This window comes from Buteo buteo, chromosome 3 (assembly GCF_964188355.1).
Source record: "Buteo buteo chromosome 3, bButBut1.hap1.1, whole genome shotgun sequence".
Classification (NCBI taxonomy): domain Eukaryota; kingdom Metazoa; phylum Chordata; class Aves; order Accipitriformes; family Accipitridae; genus Buteo; species Buteo buteo.
In genome coordinates, this window is record NC_134173.1 from 41,222,167 (window position 1) to 41,243,260 (window position 21,094).

At 39.8% G+C, this 21,094-nt stretch overlaps 1 protein-coding gene across 2 annotated transcripts in view; it reads left to right on the top strand.

Annotated features, from left to right (window-relative positions):
• The first annotated feature begins 971 nt into the window (after positions 1–971).
• Positions 972–21,094, top strand: part of PREX2 (phosphatidylinositol-3,4,5-trisphosphate dependent Rac exchange factor 2) — a 189,535-nt gene continuing 169,412 nt past the window's right edge. Inside the window, exons 1-2 of one of the 2 annotated variants that reach the window (XM_075023413.1) lie at positions 972–1,084; positions 1,181–1,403. In XM_075023413.1, coding sequence (XP_074879514.1) covers positions 1,263–1,403 — 141 coding nt within the window. In that variant the 5' untranslated portion in view covers positions 972–1,084; positions 1,181–1,262. Of the gene's footprint in view, positions 1,404–21,094 lie in introns of both variants that reach the window. The other variant, XM_075023414.1, reaches the window with a different exon arrangement.

The following is a 21,094-nucleotide window of genomic DNA, read 5'->3' on the forward strand; positions in this document are numbered from 1 at the left end:
AGAGCACGAATGCCTTTGCTTATTGTCTTCCAGTAAGGACTCTTCTTGCTGCCTCAGCTTGTACTGTGGCTGTAGAAGAGTTTTACACCCTGGTTTCCATTTCACTCCTTCCTTTTAGGATGTTGCAGGTTTGGAAAAATGCTTTGATATGTAATCTTGAAGTTGAATACCTGGATTTTCTTTCCAGTCACAGATCGAAGAGCTAGCCAGAGAAGCCTTCAGCTTTCATCAGTGGTTTCAAAATTCACTTGGTAGTGTGCTGACATATTTCAGTTTTCAAGAAATCAGTTCCTCTTGTATAAAGTAGCTATATACTTCTTTGGTAACTGTTTGAAAAGGCTACTGAATTCTTTTTTACTCTTTTAATGTATCATGCAAATCTGAACTTCCAATGCAGACCGGAAAACTGTGTGGGATTTTATACCACCTTGTTTCAGTAACCAGAAAACCCCTAAAAAAATCCCCTATCTCAGAAGAACTTTTCTGTACCTATTGTCAATCGTACTGTTTGTACTCGCTTAGCACAGGCACACACTTAGCTCTGTGTGTTTGTTCAGAAGAATATCAAAGCACTATTTGTAATACACATCAGTGTATGTATGGTAATATATGTCTCGTGGGAAGGTGTGGAAGGGGAAGCTGAAATGGCTCTTTTGGTGATGATTAAAGCAAAACAAAAACAACTGCTGATCCCCTGGCCAGCCAGCTTGCTGGGACATTTTTATAATTCTTGTGCTCTGTTGTTGGAGATCTCCAATTAGCCTCAAACTGGAGCTCGCAGCTTGTGTGTGAAACAGGCAGCTGCTGGCACGCAATCTTCCCTCAAGTTGTTTCCTTTCCTTTTTCCTGAGATTTAGCGAAGGGGGGGGGGGGGGGGAAGGGGTTGGAGTCACATGGATACAAAGCTTTTGATTAATGTCCAAGTCTGTGCTGCTGCGGAGGCTTTCCAACCTCTCAGCTAACAGGGCGAGCTGGGAACCAGTGACCGCTCGTTTCCTCCAGGCTGTGTCCCTTTCCTGACGGGAAAGGAGCACGCACGGGGCTGGCTCCTCGCCTCCGGACCTCGGGCCGCTGCTGGAGCCGGGTGAGAAGGGGCTGAGGCTGCCGCGCGGCTGGGGACCGGCCGGAGCCCGGCCCCGCCGCGTAACTTCGCGGGGTCTTTTGTTGTCCGTGTCCGCAGCGCAGTGCCGGGGCGCTCAGGCAGCGCTGCCTGCAGCCGGGAAAGGCGCCGGGCTGGGAGCACCGTTCCTCCTCGCTGCACCATGACAGAGGAAAGCAAAGGGGAAGGCAAGGGGGAAAGCGGCAAGGACTTGGAGAAGCAGCTTCGCTTGCGCGTCTGCGTCCTCAACGAGCTGCTCAAGACCGAGCGGGACTACGTGGGGACGCTGGAGTTCCTGGTGTCGGTGAGCGGCGGGGCGCGGAGCGGCGCGGAGCGGAGCGGGGGGGCCTCGCCTCGCCTCGCCCGGCGGCCCCGCTGCTGCGCGGCGAAGGCGGCGCCCACCGCGGGGAGCGGGGCGGGCTGCCGCCGGCCCGGGCACGGCGGGACCCGCGGCCGGCAGAGGGTTTTCCGGTTTGGCTTAAGAGGGAGGGGGAGTAACAGGTTTTGAAGGGGCTGGGGAGGGGTCGTGCCCCCCCCGCCCCCACGGCCGCCCTCCTCGGAGAGCCTGGACGGGTGACCTCGCTTCTCCGGGGGCAACGTGTTTGGGTTCAGGTCTGCCGTGGGTGTGGGGGCTCGTGTTGCTTACAGGGCGCTGCAGTTCCATTACTTGCGATAGTCCGGGGGGGTGAGGAGGAGGAGGACGGAGGGGGTGCTGGTGTGCAGCAGCTGCTTGGCATTAAAGCCACATGTGGCGTTAACTCCTGTCTTGTGATACAGGGTCAGCTGGGAAGGTAGGGCGTTCTGGGGAGAGCTGTGTTGCAGCAGTCTTAGCTTCCTTCTACATCTGACTGCCGCTGTTGATAGGATTATTCGTGCCGGGTAGTACCCTAATGGGAAAGGCAGGAGTTTTCACTCTCTCAAAAAGCCAAAGTGACAAAATTATTACAGAGCAGATGCGGGCAGCGTTTCATTTGCGCGTGGCCTCGGTAGCATCACTCGAGGACCCTGTTGAGATAAGTATGTCCAAATCAGCTGCTTAAGTTTGTAAAAGATTTAGTAGTAGCCCCCTCATACTTTTCTCTCCTCCCCTGTCCCAGTGAAGAGGGGAAATCCTTCAAACTGCAAACTTCCTGCTTTGCTGCCTTGAGATCTGTGGACTTTCTGCTTATTATCATGAAAGAGGAAATTCTCAGCTTGGCTGTGATGGGGAGAATAAAATCACAGACACTGGAGTGAAATAAGATCTACAGAGTAGCTTATTTTCTCCATATGTTTATCCTCAGCAGAACCATGAAAAATGGTAAATGGTCCAATGTGTTTTCTGTTTTTTTTTTTAAGTTTAACGTCTATGTTTTTGAGAAAGTGGCTGTGCGATTGTGTTTTACTTGCTTCCATTTAACACTCAGATTTTGCCTATTGTAAAAAAATACCTATTCTAAAGGAATGTTCTTCAATATTTTATCTTAAGCCCCCAGTTTGGTGTATGTCAGAGTCTTAGATCATTTCAGCAAATTTAAAGAACTTGTAATATCTTTAATTTTGGACCCTACAGTTTAAGACATAGCAGAGATGGGTGTTCAAGCAAAAAGTGCTCAGCTCCTTCTAAAGAGTAGGCTCTGTATGTATTTCAAGTTGCATCCAAATACTGAACTCGGTAATGCATCTTTTTGCAGTTGGGACCAAGATGATTGAAATAAATCATACGGAGAAAGGGAGGAGGGCTGGAGTTAAATAGCTGGTTCTACATCAAGTTTTTCATATTCATTAATGGTTGTGAACAGGGCTGAAGTGACAGTTCAGAGATGTAAATCCTTGACAAGGAAGTATCATATGTTTTAACTGTACTTCAGCCTTGGTTTGAGAAAACAACTTCTGAGCTTTCCTTTGGCCTATGTGCTAGGACTGCTGTTGAGAGCAGCTGTGGTGGTGGATTTATGAGGGCCACTGGACTAAGGCCAGTATGGAGATGGTCACATTTATTTTACATAAGCCATCAAAACCATCATTGTACTTGTTCCTATGGTTACTTCTTGATCTGGAGGCTAGATCCTCTCATTTAGGTGTCCTAGGCTTATGTTTCCCTTTCTTAAAACCATTATCAGTCCTAGGATGAGCTCTTCTGAGATACAAACACTATCCCAGCTTACTTTGTTTCACACCATGAGGTCATCTTGGGGCACACAGCCTGGGTTCCTTTTTGGATGGAAGTGAACTGGAAGGTTTTTGGTAGGAGCACATCTGGCTGCTAATGAGTGTGTAGTTCCTGGGACTAGACTAGAGCTAGTCTGAAGTGACCCCCCTATCACCAGTGTGGCGTCCCAGCACTGAATATTTCTCTGTCCAAACCCTATCCTATTTTCCAGGATGTCTTGTTAAAGTAGAGGCAGCCCGAGTTCCAATAAAAGTTAAGGGTTAGGCTTCCAGATCGCCTTGACACTGTCTGTGAAGATCATTGTGGTGAAAACCATGTTTCTTTTATGATTGAGAAGCTGAAGCCATTTATAGTCTTCCTAACAGTTTGCATGGAGTACCTGCAGGTTTCACTGTAGTTAAGAGGAACAGAGTATTCCCTAAGATAAATGAAAAAAACCCGGTGGTTTCAGGGTTAGAGCCTATTTCTTCTGTGGGCTTACAGAATGTAATCTTTTATGATGTATATGCTTCATATGGAAAAGTACATTAGCACTTGTGTAGTAGTGGTGGGCAAGAGAGCCAACTTTTCACCCATTTGGACTGCAGTTTCCATTTTGTGTATATGCCGTGTTGAGGCAGTTAAATTAAGGAACAGAAAAAATCAGTTTTCTTCAGTTGATTGTTCTTGTGTAGGAAAGGGGCAGTATAGAAGTGGGATTTGTGTGGAAGCGTAATGTACATCATCCTACACCTAACTCATTGGCCTGAGTACTTCATGAGATCTAGTGAAGTGAACTAATAATGTGCACCACCCCTTCGGCTGAAGCAAAATTACACTGTCACAATGGGCACTATGTAATACGGACAGGAGGTGAAGCGTAAGCTTGATTTATTGGAATGGTGGGAGGAGGAGAGCCCTGTTGCTGATGCAGTCATGTTGGGGAAACGGGGCTTTGCCTGGTATGGCTTGGGGCTGGCTGGAGAATGAAGACTTTATAAGGAGGAAGTGACTTTGCTGGTGTGTGTCAACATGGGAAATGCTTTGCTGGTTTCCCTGCACGGGAAACATGTCCAGTATATGTTAAATTTATTCAGCGTCTTCAGTTTATATTGGAATTACAGAGCGTCTTACTGAGGACCGATTTCTGGTTGGTTGTTTAAAGTATTTTTGTTCCCCTACTCCTCTGTGATTCTTCATCCTCCAGTTATCATCAGGGTAGTGAGAAGCAGCTTGGTTTGTATATTCTGTCGAAAGTCTACAAGGCTATTAAGTGCAAAGCAGAAGTTTTAATATATTCATTATTTTATTAGATAGGTATAGCTAACTAGTCATTCCCATGCGAGTTCGTTCACCTCTTCTTTTTGGCTGTATGCAGTGTTAATTCAGTACGTTGTTTTTAATCTGCACTCATCACAGATTAAATCTGAGTGGAAAGGTTTGGTTGTATTAATATTATTCTTTCGTATCTCCTGAATCTTCCAGTAATAAGCTAGAGTACCACAGTATATTGAGACATCAGTAATACTGAGCAATAACAGTTTTGGACCCATTTGAGTGAGGTATGTAAACATACATGAGGTGGATAAACTAAAGTCCACTAGTAGTCTCAGCAATGTTGGAGGCAGGAGGCATGCACAGGAAATTATAAAGAAAGGCTTACACTTTTCCTTCAGACATTTCATTATAACATTTGTGGTGTCATTGCGATACAGAGTTTTTGTTCTTGTTAGCATTTAGCATTTCTTAAAAGAAAGAAATCTAGTGATGGAAACATTTACGTAAGGCGCTAAAAAGTCTTTGAAAACTGTTATCTGCAGATGGAGTTTTTTATGAGCTAAAATATGAGGTTTCTGTTACAAACTATCGATACTTTACTGGCTAAATTAGCAATTGGGATTTTTCTGCTGCTGGGTGATCTCTCTGGTGATCATATCATCTTCTGATGGTGAACTTTTTGTTTTCCAGTGAAAGAGAAGCTGTACTTGCAAGGATAGAGGAGAATTTTTATTTTTTTTTTTTATACCAAAATGCACTTTCTGGGGGGGAGAGAAAGCAACAGTTGGTGAATATTTACTCTGTCTAAAATAATTACGTGTCATCCAACTGTGTAACTGAATAATTAATTTTACCTTGAGCATTCATGGTAAAGATGCTTTTTTAAAAAAATTTGTGACTTTATCAGTATGTACCTTATCTATTTCATTCTTAACAGCAAATGACAAAGCATGTATATTTAGTGTGCTCTGTGTAAATGTAATGAAAATTTCCTATTTTACTCTATAAGCATAATTAGCTAACTGGAGTAAAACTACATAAGCTTTTCCAAGATTCTCATTGGTCCACAATTTTATGCTGTGGAATATATTTGACTTTTTAATGAATGTTTTAAAAAACAAGTTGTGGGTGGGTTTGTTTTGTTTTGTTTTTTAATTTGCTTAATGTTTTCATATAAAGTTTCACTTACTGTATAAATCAGGGTGCTCACCTGAACCCTCAATATAGCAGTAGTAAAGAGACCAGTAAAACTGTGCGTAGAAGTTGCTGAGAAATTAAAAAGTATTGAATAGTAAAGTGTTGCCAAAAAGTGGCTGGCTTAATTTGTCACCTTTTACCTTGGTGTAAGGCTTAGTGTTTATGATTGTGCTGTACAATGACTGTTTGGCCAGTAAAGGCAAACCAGGCCATGAAGAACATTAGGGTGCAGATACACTACAGGGAAATAGACTAGATACAATAGTAGGTAAATACATACAAATAAATAAATAAATAAAGTGTATATATATCTTGGGAAAGAAATTTTATTTTGGAATAGAAATTGGAAATGTAATAGATCTGCTACACTTGGTACTTCAGGGGATATCCATGGAAGTAGAGTTTGTTTTTCTATGGGAGGGATTGCTTTTCTGGTGCAGTTTCGTGTTCTGACAAATTTGACATTGATGGGAATAGAAGCAGATGTTGGCACTTGTGTAAGCCTTCCAAAATGCCACGGCCTCAGCTGGGGTGACTAGTTAGATCTTGAAGCAGCTGGGGGAAAAAGCAAAGCTAGTTTATTATGTAGACTATAGTATGGCTTACAGAGTTTCTTCTGTGAATATTTATACATTTCTGCCAGTTAACTCTCAAATCTCAGTTTTATTTCCATTAGATCCTACTGTACTGTCTTCTCCCCTCTCTTCTGCTTGCACTAAAGTGAAAAAAGGGTTTGTTTTCTTTAAATGTGTGCCCTGTTAAGGGAAGCTGAATCCTTGCTTTTCAATGGGCATAAAGAGATTTTGTTTATAAGGTTTATTGCCCAGCCTTCTCAGTGACTGTGTGACTCCTCAGGATCTGTATTTCCCTGCCACACTGAGCCTTTCCTTTCTCTTGGCTCAAGTATTTCTTTGATTGTTGAGCAAACTAATTTGTTGGACAAGTGATTAATAGTAACTGAGACACCAGGTAACTTTTTAGTCAAATTCAGTGTTACTAACCCTGACCAGCAATAGAAGATATGTCCTGGATTGAAACTCCTCAAATCGTTATGCTAGATGATGAAATGAGGTGTTGGGCCTTTCACAAAAGAACCATTTTAAAAGATCTTTTATGGCTGTAGTTTGATACAATAACAGTGGGTGTGTGTTGGTTTTGTGTCTATATGTATATATCATAGAATCATAGAATATCTCAAGTTGGAAGGGACCTGTAAGGATGATTGAGTCCAACTCCTTAAATATGTTATATGTGTATCTCAATTGCAGTAATGATTAGTGACTTCATAATGGTTTGTATAATTGCATTTATATTTTATAAAACGGATTTAAATGAATGGAAGGGAAGGGGTTTAGCTGGCTGCATTTTTTGATAAGGTTATGTGATTTCCTTTCTCTTCAGGAAAAGAAAAACAACATTCTATGGCTACTTCATCATAAAAAGTCAAAAGGAAGTGCAAACACAATTACCATAGAAAGTCAATATCTTTTCCATTCACTTCCAATTTTTGCTGTTTTTAACTTGCTTAAGTGTTACAAAAAACGTGAATGTGGTATTCTATTCTTATTTAACTTTGCTTGGCTATATCAATAGCACCACCTGTGGTCTTTATCAGAGTAAGGGTAACTGGTTAAAAGCTGTTTATTTCTTTGTAACTCCCACCCCCAAAGTTGAATGCTTGCTTTATGGAGTGGATTAGCAAGAAAGATTATTTGCATCTCTACCAGCTGAGCATGGAGTTCATGCAAGGTGTGACAATGGCAAAAAGCAGAGTTTTCTCAGAAGAATTTTCAAGCGCATATCTTACCTTGTTTGGACTTAGACTGCACTATACTCTAAACAGATGTTTCATACTTTTCAATGGATTTCCTCTTACTGCTCTCAGAGGTACTTAGACTATATTTTGAAAAGCTACTCTTTAAGAGAAAGGTGGTTTCTTTAGCTGTTCAGTGAAAAGTCTAAAATACTGAAAGGAGAAATCTTTGTTTCACAGCATTTAAGAAACTTCTCTGTTCCTAAGACTTATTGTAGACTAAGACGTATTATGCTAAAGACCATGATATACTTCAGGGTATTTTACAACTTCTTGATTTATCTGTATTTATAAATATCATCATATTTGCAGTGTTCCAATTGTTCTTTTGCTCTTCCTTATAGCTCAGTCCTAACTCTCCTGCCACATATATTTCACAAGTTTGTAATGTGAGCTGCTAATTTAGAAGAGACTACTTGGAGGGGACCATCAATCAATATGTCCAGACTTAAGTTACTCCATGCAGCCTAACGCTGTTGAATAGTATGCAATTTGCAGTGATTTCAAATATTTATGGAGACATATTTTTCAACCCTCTTCAGTAGTAATATTTTTCACCATTTTAAAACACCAAGTGCTTTGAAACTATGCATTCCAAGGTTGGTTTGTATTTTTTTGGTAGGTTTAGCATGAAGAACAATTTTTTCAAAGAAGACTAAGTCAAAGTTAGTAACAGTATTACACCATAGGAGGAACTGAGAAGTTCTTCACATTGGAAACCAAAAGAAACTGTATTTTGGCCAAAATAAACAAATCCAAACTGGCTATAGTTGACCTAAGATACTGGTGGGGCCAACTTGCCGGTCTGTAGAAGGTTATGACCATGTGTCTCTATGTTAAGTATATGTCCCTCTTTGGAAAGGAATTGGGGTACCCATGAATGAAATACAGGCTTGAATAAGATAATTTAGATTAATAATTTAGGCTCTACCTTTTTATACAAGTATCTTGAATAACTTTGTATACTTACGTACTCATGCATATTCTTTTTCAGGAATTTTGTTTCACTATTTTTGCTCTACTTCTAAACTACATGCATATTAGTTCAGTTTTCTGTATTGGACTGAGCAGGACTATCACTGTCTTTGGTGAATAGATTGTGTGCATTGGTGTGGGACTCCAGAGAGCTTAGGGACAGGCTACTCAGGAGGAGTATAAAGACATGCAAGAATGGAGATAGCAAAGTCAAAGCTCAGCTGGCATTGAAATTAGGGATGTGAAGGGCAACACAGTGGGTACATTGGTAGAAAAGGAAGGCTAAGGAAAATGTGTGCCTACTGCTCAGTGGGACAGGGAGCCTTGTGAAGAGGGGACATTAAAAAGGCTGAGGTACTCCATGCTTTTTCTCCTGGAATTTTCACCAATAAGGGTTTCCCTTAGGCCTCTTGAAGCTTACCTGCAGATTTTGTGAGAATGTGTCATTGCCTACAGTAGAAGGCGGCACAGTTACGAAGTACTTCAGGCAACCAGATATACACTAGTCCAAGATCAGATAGGATGCATCTGAGGAAGCTGGCTGATGTCAATGTGAGGCCTGTCTGTCATCTCTGAATGGTCATGGCGATTGTGGGCAGTTCCTGATGACCGGGAGAATACAAATGTCAAACCTAGCTTCATGAAGATCAAGGAAGAGGATCTGGGGAGGTGTGAGCTCATCAGCCTTACCTCAGTTCTTGGGGAGGTGATGCAGTGAATCATGTTCAAAACCATTCCCATGCAGCTGATGGAAAAGAAGGTGATTGGAAGCAGCCTCTGGGGATTTATCAAGGGTGAATCCTGCCTGATCAACCTGATTGCCTTCTATGAGGAGATGACTGGCTCAGTGAACTTGGTGAGAGCTACAGATACTATTTACCTTGATTTAACCATAGTCTTTGGCGTGGCCTCACATAGTATCCTTACATCCAAGTCTCATCAATTTGGGCTGGATAAAGACAGTAAGGTGGGTGGGAAACTGGTGGATCTGTTAGACTCAAGGGACAGTTGTCAACAGCACAAACTACAAGTGGTGCCCAGTTATGAGCAGTGTCCCTCAAGAACCGACGCTGTATGATGTCTTCAGTAATGTTCTGGATGGTGGGATAGGAAGGTGCACTTTGAGCAGTCAGAGAGATCTCGCCAGGCTGGAGTACCAACAGTACTGACGGGAGCCTCATGAAGTTCAGTGAAAGCAAATGCAGTGTCCTGCAGCTGGGATGGAATAACCCTGTGCATCAGTACAGGCTGGGGGCTGGGAAGCAGCTTTACAGAGAGGGCTCTGGGAGTGCTTGTGAACAACAGCATTGCACCCTTGCAGTGCAAAAACAATCAGCATCCTGGACTGTTTTAGCAAGGGTGTTGCCAGTAGGTCAAGGGAAGTGATTCATTACCCTCTACTCTACAGTTGAGACCTTTGTGACTCAAATTTTGGGCTCTCCAGTTCAAGAAATAAATTTACTTACTGGAGCAAGTCTAGTGGAGGGCCACCAAAGTGAGGAGGGGCCTGGAGCATATGACTGCAAAGACAGGCTGAGAGAGCAAGGTTTCTTTGACCTTGAGAAGAAAAGGGTCAGTGGAATTTTTATTATTGTCTACAGCTCCCTGATGGGTAAATATGGAGAAGATGGAGCTACACTCCTCTCAGAGGTGCACAGTGGAAGAAGGAGACACAGTGGAAAGTGGGAAATTCCAACTCAGTGTGGGGGAAAAAATATTGTTTACCATGGGGATGGTAAAAAACTGGAATAGGTTGCCCGGAGGCTGTGGAATATCTTTATTTTGTTCAAAGCTCAACTGGGCAAGATGGAGTGACCTGTTCTAGTTGACACTGCTTTGCTCAAGCAATTGGGCTAGATGACCTCTGGAGGTCCCTTCCAACCTTCATGACTCATCAATTTTACATCAATTTTGATGGAGAAAAAGATTGTCTTGAAGTTCCAGCTCTTCAGGAGAGCAAATTTTTCAGGGCTGCATCTCTACTTTGTTTCCTGTATCCTCTGAAATTGCAGTGCAAATGGCCAGGGTATACTGTTCAGCAAACAAATATTAAAAACCCAAGAGGAAACTCAGATACACAGATTTTTTTTTTTTCAACTCTGTTATATTTGCTCAGTAAACAGATAACCTGGCACTTCTGTAGTATTTTCTATTCAGAGCTCTCTCAGTGCATTGCTGTTGTTAATAAATCAAATCTGAGTAGTTCTACAAATGGGAAACTTAGAGGCAGATCTTGGATCTTTGGGTCCCAGTGGAAGTTTGTGGCAGAGCCAGAAATATAATCTGATATCTTGATTCCCAGTTCAGTACTCTGACAGCAAAGGAGCCCTTTCCCCTTATATATAATTGATGCTAGAAGAATAGTTGTCTACTTAAAATGCCTGGGAAACTGCAAGGGTAATTCTTCAAAGCCAGCTTCATTTTGTGCAAGCTTTATTGCTCCTGTGATTCTCTCTCAGACTGTTCACAGCTGCATTTATCCTGTTGTAGGGACAGAACTGAGATATTAGGGGTTGACGCTTATTTTAAGTCCAATGAGACCTCCTGATTCTCCTTTGTGCTTTTGGTAGCCTGGCTGCCAAGTCATCTGGCATACCTCGTGTGCTTTCAAGTTCAAGGCTGAAGAGCATGAATTTAGTGTAGGGGAATGGGCAGGAGAAACAGCTAGAACTGAAGAATAGTGGAAAGAACAGTAATATGATGTAGTAGGGTGGCTTGCTTTATTTCAGTGTCATTTGTGTGATGCAGGTCCCCTGACAAATTGGTAATATCTTACTGAATGGAGCAGAATAAATAATCTACTCCTTGACCTTCCTAGGGAAGTTTTATATGCATTCTCACTTCAAAATGAAATTTGGCTGTAGCTGTTGATGTTTGCACCTGAAGTTTAAATACATTATATGTATTGATATGTTTGCTTTCTAAATATACTTTTGCCTATTATAACAGTTAGAGGAAGTGACCAGTATCAAAATAAGTTTTTTATAACTTGCCCTGTGATATATACTGGTAATTTCTCAGGCTGTTTAAATGGAGTCATTCCTAGAGTGAGGGTTGAATGTATTCCTACATGTTGATTTAACAGTCCCAGGCGCCTTAGGCCTAAATCAAACATGATGTGACAGAGGAGCATCAGTGGAGACAGAGCACTTAGACAAGTCTCAGACAATAACTTGTTGCCCTGCTGGGTATCCATGTTAGTAACGTGTTATAGGCGATCTCAACAGGGATGTAGTAATGTATAGGAGAGAGCTGAGTTGCTTGAGGTGTGTACATGGTATCTTCTGTGATATTTAAAGATGAGGTGTTAAGAACTCCATCAGGGATATAAATCAATTTGAATAGCATGGATTAGGCAAGAGCAATCATCTGGCAGGCTGAATAGAAAAGGAGAAATAGGCTCAAAACATGGAGAATATCTAGGCCAACAAGAGTTATCCGTGAGATTATGCAGTAAATCCTCATTGTTGCTGGCTAGGTGTGAGCTGGGCCATGGGAAATTCTTTGTACTTGGGACTTCAGCCTCTTGGTAGATAATAAGGATGTTTTTATTTGCATCACAAAAAGCAACTGAGAACATAAAATTGGGTAGTGGCTGGTCAGAGCTTAAAGGGTGGCCAGGTCTGGCTGGCTGAGGGATGACTAGTGTCATGTACTCAGCAGTCTGAGAAACAAATCTGAAGGTGGAATATATGTGTGGCTGTGACCCCTGAGTCCCCAGCTGAAATGGCTGGGGCATATTTCAGGAACTGTAAGCCAGAAGGCTAAACTACAAGAAAGTTTTCATACTTGGGCTAGAACTGTGTTTATACTTGATGTACTTCTTGTAAATGTCCAGTTTTTTGAAAAGCCTAATTTCTTTGCCTTACTAACATCATGAAGTTATGCTTACAGAAAGCCTTCAGTGAAACCTGTATCTTGGGGCTTGTTTAGGAAGGGTTTTCTGGCAAGCATCGGAGGGTGAATTTGGTAGTATCTGTGTTGGAAAGGCTACCTTGTAATAGGCACAAACTGGTGAAGTAGATGAGATACTTTGAGACTCCTCAAGTTACAAACCCTGAATCATCTATATTTGTGTCCTCGCTGCCCCGCACCCCCAAAGGCATGACAGTTCAAACCATGATGAATGTGTTTTGTGTTACTACCCAGCTAAAAATTCCAGATTGGGAATTAAGTTAAATACTGATTACTAGGTAACAGCATGAAAGTGGAGCAACCCCTGAAATAATTCATTAGTTTGTATTTTCTTTAACAAAAGATACCATAAGAATCATCAACTTCCCATTTTATGTTATTGAAATAAGCTAGAAACAAAACATATACAAAATGGAAGAATGGTAAGCAAGATTTCTCTTCCCTGGCCCTTAATACGCTTTCAGGTTGTTCTCAGGTTCTTCTGTAAACTTAATTGGCCATGTTTTTACTTCATAATCCCTACTGTGACATTTTGAAAAAAATTGGGCACTAAAACCACAAAGCTATGAAGTTGAAATGATGTACTGTATAGCAAAGTGATTGATGTCTGGGATGCTATGAATTTGTATAACAGACTGGAAAATCACTTTGTTTTATTACTTAGTATGTGCTGAGTTACCTTACCCAAGGAATTTAAGCATATGGCATATCCAGATGGCTAGAAGAAACAGCATATGACAGGATGCTTTGAGACAACATCCTTGCATTCTATAGTGTGAGCATGGTAAAGGGACTTTGCTTTAAGAGTCACAGAGGCATTTGAGACTTAAACAGATGTGGAAGCAGCTGAAGCTCTGCAGTGTATAAGCACTACTTTCACTAAAAAGAAACCAAAGCCTTACAAGGTAGAGGGAAGGAAAAGTGGCACATACCTGTAGAGTTAGTGTTTTGTCACTTGTAAAATATTCATTGCTGAATAGTTCCTATTTATCCTTTTCTTGTCTGTGGGGGAGAGTTATTCTGCAGAAGCCATATAAAGCAGGAAGATGGTAAATACGTCCTGATTCATAGAATGCCTTTGTAAAAATGGCCACCCTAAATTTATAATGATAGCTGCTTCCTTCCTTCTAGTGCCTGCTGATTTTTGTTCCTGAAAGCTTATAAAATACCACTTAAAAATGAACTTGCAGTATAAGATAAACACCTAAAATGAGAGGTGTTGGAAGGAACCTGGGAATTGCTGTGATAGATTTAATAATAGGTCTATCACAGTAATTTTTTATAATGGTGGTTAGTAGCATTACTTAAGGAGGGTGTACTTCAGGCAATAATGGTTTGGGGGCTGTCTGTACTCGAGATTGTGTATGTACGGCTAGATGCAAGCTACGTAATCTCTCAGTTTGCCTATTTTATTTTTGTACAGTTTGTATTTTTTTGGCACCAGTAACTTCTGAATGTGTTTCCCACAAAATAATTCCTTTTGCTCATTTTAAATGTCCTGCCTGAAAAATTCACTAAGTACTTGCATCACTATTTTTCTTGTTAGAAGTCCAAGTTTAATCATTTCTGTTATGAAACCCCTTTCATACTCCTGATCATATTTCAGACTCCTTTGGGGTGAGTTCTTCTGGTGTCAGTATCATTGATCTTCACCCTGGTTTCATTCTTAATCTTTTGCACAAGTTTTCAGAGGGTAAAAATTAAACCCCCCAAATATGTGTAATAGATGTTTGAGGTACTGAATTATGATTTTTCTTGTACTGTAAGACGTTAAAGAATTCTGCTTATCCTTCTCTTGCAAAGTGTAGTTAGCACCTTACTTAGGCCTTGCTTTCCTCTCTTCATTTATCTTTGAATATCAAAAGTGGTATTTTTAGAGATCGGGGAAGATGCTTAAAGTATGAGTTGTAGCTGCTGTTTGCTCCTTCTCACTATTCTGTTTTGCATTGTGAAAGAGTGTACGGGGAAAAGGTGTGGAAAGAGGTCTCAGTGAAGGATAAAAGTAGCTAACAACAGGAATAAATATGAAGAATGACAGGTGTGGGATTACAGGAGAAACTCTGCTCTGGAAGTAGAAGGGAGAGAATACTGGAAATAAAGGAAAAATACACGAACAAGGTAGAAAAGGGAGAGGGAATGGTTACTGGTTCTAAAAATGGAAAAGCACACAAAACCTCCTTTGAAACATGTCAAGTATGTGATGAGATTTCCTTGTATTGTAGTATTTGTGTTAATAGGACAGGCATCGCTGGCTTTTGCAGTGTTAAATTAGGCGCCACTTGTGGTCCCAGAAGTTAACTATGTTGTTGAATGGTTGAAGTGAGTGTGGCTAGCAATAAGGTAGGAATTCTTAGACATCTTCAAATACAGTCAGCTTGAATGTGAAAATATTATATTTGCATTTGGTTCTTGTGTGCTTATTTTAATTTATTTTATGATAAAATATGAAGTTTCAATAATTATCAAGAGATAATTGAGAATTTTGTAATTAAAGAGACTAAAACGTGAGTTGTCTTTAGCTGATCTCAAGCTTACCAGTAAAAGATACCTCCAGGTTTTCAAGATGATGTCACTTTCAAAATGTTAAACCAGTTACAAGTTGTAGATTGCTTCATAATGTTGGAAACACTTTTGGCAGAGTTGAGATCTTTCTGCCGGTTAGAATTACAGAGGAGACCTCTTAAATATAAGGATTGTATCTGCTATTTTCTCAAAGTAGAAAGATTTGTTTTCTAATAAGATGTTGATTCTGTAGTTCAGTTACATGAAACAACACGTAACTGCCATTAATAATAATATTAGAATTAATGAGTGGAAATTACAAAATTAATTGGATGTGGTTACCACATTTAAATATGTTGTAATATACCTGATAGCAATAACTTTTATTTTTCGTTTACTTTAAGGTTACTGCTCATTCATTTATCTCTTTGACACTGTGTGAGATCCTGTTTATTAAGAATAATGCCTGGAAGTTGGCAGTTATATTCTGTATGAGTGTGTTAATTTCTTCCCATATGCTATGAGGTTGTCCTCACAGGAAATAAAGGGACTTTTTCCCATGTTTAGTTATACTGAACTGTTACAATAGTCAGACCGGACAGAAACAATGGGAAGGAAAGTTTCCTGTTTTCTGCAGATACAGAAGAGGTCTTTGGCCCCAAGGAAGGTAAAGCTTTCTTCACTCTGAGTGTGAGTGCACAAAGAACTGGATTTCATTAGTGTATGAAGTTGCTGTGATCTCTATTGAAAAGCTGTGGTCACTCTCTTAAATGTTTTACAGGCAATTTACTATCCGTTGTACCTGTCTTGATTACATTTCAGCATTTCCATTTAGAGATAGTAAACTGCAACAGGGAAGGCTTATAGTTCCCTCTTTATAAACGCTCAAATGTATTGTGCTTTTGGATAGGTGATGAAATAAAATTATATTAAATAATCCTCACATTTGTGTGCCTATAGTGGTCCTGACTCTGACATCCTCAAAAGGTAGGCAGAGGAGAATATGAGTATAGTAGGCTTGGAAGCTTTTCAGAATAATAAGGATTGAACTGCAAAAAAGAATCATGCTTTGGTTTTGTGTTTTTAGTCTCCTGTGCCCAGACAACATTGGGGAAGGCTGGTAAATCAGTGTCTCAGCAAATACAGTGATGAAATTTTCATGTGAAGCTGACGATAAATTACACTGATACTGCTACAATGTAAGCTGTGGTTTTCCAGAGGTAGGGAAAGACAAAGGATCTGACCCTCCCCCAGAAAACACTGCAGAAACCCTTACAGTAAAGATTTAGCCTGATGAGTTCATAAGATATTGCTTGTCTTTAAATTTCATATACATATATTACAGAACACTCCTGTGAGTTGGTGGAGATGACCTTCAGCCATGATGAAAGGTTATTCTAGTTGGAATACATGAATATAAAAGTTTAATAGGAGCTGTAGTACTGGTACAACTAATTCATCATTTCATTCAGTAGACCAAGTGAAGAAACTTTTGCTAAGTTAAAAACTGTATTTTAAAAAAGCAGAATTCTATTTTATAGTTATAGTAGTTTATCATTTGCTGTACTATCAATTTTTAAGTCATTAAGTTGACTAGTTACTACTCAAGCTCAGTAAGTTCTTAGCTTAGATCTTGTAATGTGGTTTTCAACATGTACAATCCAGTAAAATGTAGGTTTTCCAAATTTGTTTGCAGGACACTTCTTCTCTGAGAATTATTTTTGATAATGGGATCCTTTCAGATACTTTCTTGGGTCTGAGTCAAAATTTTCAGGTGAATTGGTGAAAAGGAATTGCCTTTTATCTTCTGAAGCTTCTCCTATTTCTCTGTCAAACCTATTTTGTACACAAATGCCACTTTACAACAGTTATCAGTGGCAGTGTTGCGTAAAATATTCAGTTCTCCTGACATTTAAACTGGTTTTATGTAGGTTACTGTATGGGATGTGTGAGCAAGTGTTGCTTTCTGCTGGCAATTGCTGTGTCATGAAAAATGAAGTTAATTTGGGCATCTTGTGAGAAATGTGTGCTGGAAATACACTGGATTAATTAGTTTTCATCTGTGTTACAGCAGCTTCTAGCACAGAAAGTAACAATGAATTTTTGCACTTGTAGCTTTGACTACTACTACTAAAAAATTAATAGCTAGATTTGGACCAAATGGTATTACAATATATTAAAAAAACCCCCCATCATGCATTTGCATGCATTATACATTTGCATATTACGAATCTTTACTGAAAAAGTCCCCACACTTACTTGCCAAGTATAATTTGGCTTTTGACTGCAAGAACTTCTGGTTGTAAAACAGGATTTTGGCAAAATGTTATTTTGTGTCTAAACGCTTTGTTCTTTGTATGCTGTCTGTCTTAATGTGCCATGGCAATAAAGGCTGTAATGGCTCTTCCATTCCTTTTCCTGTTGTTTTGCAGCCACCAAACAGCTCTGGGGTAATACACTGTTCTGACTTTCCTATTTATTTCTAAACCTTTTAATTTCACAGAATAAACATTTCTCATATGCTGGCTAGTAGTAACGGAATGAAGTATTTGCTATAGTTATCCCACAGACTTCCAAAAGGAATTTACCAGTATATCACAGCAATTCTGGTTATTGACCCTTTATTCTCCCATATATTCAAATTTTATTTACTTATTTTTGTCTTGCAGGAGGTGGTGGTGTTCTTGATAGATAACTGGACTTAAGAGATAGGTGGAACATTCAGTGGGAGTAGGGCAGCTATAGCTTTACTGTGCACTATGGATGGGAAGCAAATATTTGCATATTGAATATTCCTGTTGTGATATGAAGTCTTGTACAGTGAAAGATTTGATTTTTTTTTTTTTCCTGGTTAATGAAAAATGTAAATGAACTGCAGACTTGCCACATGCAACCAAATTTCTAACTCAGTTAACTTCTAAGGTTTTGAAAGAAAATGAAGCATAACTGGTGCAGAGAAGATCTTAGAATAATATTTTTGGCCTCTAAAAAGCCTCTACAAATACAATAAACTCCAAGATTTTAGGGGACTACTGTCTTCCTGAATTTTCACATTTCAGAAAAGTGGCTACCACAGGTGCTATCAAATCTTGACCTTCTCTGTAAAGACTTTTCTTTACACTTTATAAATTGGTTTCTACTTTAGTAGACTGTCATACACAGATGTATCTAGCCCACTGTTTCTAGTATGTCTCTAATTCTGATTTGCACGCATCCCAAAATATTATGTGGATTGTAAAGCCATGATGAGTCATGACTAGACCTCACATATGAATAGTTGTTTATCACATTTTAATTGTTACAGAAACATATTGATAAAAATTTGCAATGTTTCATTTTTCTCCCTTTATTTTGTCTGTTGTATATTATATGCATATTTTCTTGTTTGGAAGCTTGTCCTTTTTTTTTTCTTCTGTTTTTGTGGGTGTTTTATGTGCATGTGCTTTTGGTGGTGTGTGTTTTTTTTTTTTTTTTTTTTTTTTTTTTTTTTTTTTTTTTTTTAAATCTTGGTCTGTGGAGTTCAATAACATCTCACTGGTAGTTGAATTCAGGTCCCTGTATCTTGTATCCATGGGAAAAATGTGTTATAACTTTTCTCTTTTTGATTAGAAGTGCACAATAAAATTGTTCAAAAAGCACCATAGATCAACGGTAACTAATCTATTTGAGCTTGAGAGCTAACAATAGTGCTTGAAAATATTTTAGGGCTATAGCCAATCTTGGAAGAATATTCTCTGATAAATGGTGTAAAGAGATTTCAAAGTCCTTGCGAAATCCCTAAGTGGTAGCTCCCTGTAAATGGGCGCATCCGTAGCAGGCTCAGCCTGTCCTTGCTGGTCCGTACACCTCTGACTTTCTGTAGGTGTATGTGCATGGGCTGTATCCGGGGGACAGAGAAGGAAAAGCCAGCTGTCCGTGTAAATCTGCTATCTCTAGGGGATGATTAATATCCTGGTTAAAAATGGATAATTACCATAAGTTATGACGTAGCCTGATGCTATGCCCAGGCTAAGACAAAGACCTGAGGAACCAGACTGCTGGTTAAATTTCAGATTCTCCTCAGATCTCCAGTGCTTCTGGTGCAGAGTGAAAGCTGTTCATCTGCCAGGGCTCATGCTATGCTACTCCCACCTAGTCACACAGGGACAGGACTTAGGCAAGGCACTTCGTCTCAACCTTTGTGTGTACTCACACTTGATAATTTTCTCTGTTTTTAATGCTTTTTTTAATGACTACTATTCAGGACTTTGCCACCTGGCCTTGGGGAATTAGATACTGCTGCCCTTGTCCCACAGAGGCTCTGATTTTTTAATTAAAAAGTCTGTGTCCAGTTTTTCCCTTAATGAGAAGAACGAATGGCTTCAGTGATAAGTATTTTGATAATGCAAGAATGAAAATATGTTTAGATTGGCCCTAATTTTCTGTAAACAAACTTTTGCACAATAAACTTCTAAATTTGTATGCTCATACTTATGAATGTCCTGTTAATTGGAAATTACAGGAAAACAAACTTAGCTTAGATTCTAGGGTGAGGTGAGGAATGGGGTGCTGATCCCAGTCTGTCTAGTACCTGTTTTACTTCCAGGTTCTTTTTAGATAGAGGCAGACAGAGCAATGCTAAATCAGAGTAATAAAAGAATTATGGTTGCATAATATGTGTATATGCAGGTATGGACAGGGGTCTGTCCTAACCTGAGGCATCTACTAGAGATGCCTATTTTAAGAGTTGTTTATCTACATAGTTAACGGTGGAAGAGAAATTGCCCCAAGGACCAATTCAGGTCACCTTGGTTAGGAGGCTTTCTGTCTCTTTTTTTTCACTCAGTTACCATACTAAGTTAAATACCCTTCCTAAACGCTGACCAATAGATTTTTCCTTTTTATGTTCCATTTTTCTTTATTGGTGTTACTTCAGCAGCCAAGATTCCTATCAGATTTGTCTATAAATTTTCAGCTTTAGATTTCCCTTGAAAACTGTTCTTATGCTGTAAAGAATTCCTTTATTCACATCCCCCCCCTTTTTTTTTTTACTTTGTCTTTTCTGTCTGTCCCTAGTATAGATAAAAGATGACAGTTTTTGTCACCTCTCTTTGGTAACCACAAAAATGAATTCATTAAGTGACCATGAATAAAATATTTACATTTCCAGAAGCATACTTAGTGTCTGTGTTTCTAAAGGCTTTCACAGGAGCTACTGTATGTACTTGTAGCTCAAAAAGTATGAAGAAGTTAATATTATCCTAGAACTCTGCTGTCATAATGGAAATGCTTTGTCTTAGTTTAAAAAAATACTTACTTGAAAGTCCAAATTTAAATTAGCCAAAAAGACTGTTAATGTGTATCGTAGATTGTGTATCCTGATAGTAGTGCTGGATAACACATAATGGATAAGGGTTCTCAAAATGCCACAGTTATTCCGAGATTTGCATGTTATTTATGGTACATTCGGGCTTTCATTATTTGGAACAACTGGAACTCAATCCATGCTGTTCCTGTCAGCAGTGCCACTTCTTGCTGTGGGTGGGTATTCTGACCGCTGGTGTCTGGAGTCGTTGCTGAATGCAACACAGGGAGGACCAGAGACAGAGACTGATTGCTACAGCACCCGCTAGCCCTGCCAATAACAAATAGCAAAAGAAGAGACTTGAGTGTCTGCAATTTTATTTTCTTAGCTCAAGCATTTTAATAATTATGGGTAACTTTAAGTTTGAATGTGTACTTACGGTCACTGGAAGCTTTCTATGGGTCTCCTGGATTTGGTTAGGGAAACGGCATGAAGGGTAAATTTAGCTGTCTCCTAGTGATATGTCTGAAATACTCAACCTCTTGCTACTTCTGTCTAAGGTAGATTGGCCTGCCATAGTGCAAGAAAACATGATGTGAAAAGCTGATCCGCTGTCCTGTTGAAGAGGGTCACTGGTATGAGAGAGTAGCCATCAATACTGCTGGCAGAAAGAGCAGCAGGCTTTGGGAACCTGGCTGAGATAACTGTTTTGGAAACAGATAAAGGAGAGGGCTGATTAATTTGAAGGTACTGCAGGGAAAACATAGCAATGGGATAAGAGAAAACACAGTGCTTCAGATGTTAACAATAGTTTAAATATAAACTGGCGCCTTTCAGTGATATGTGCTCTATGTTAGCAAAAGGTAGCTAGATAATGCTTCATTCATTTTAACTTAAACC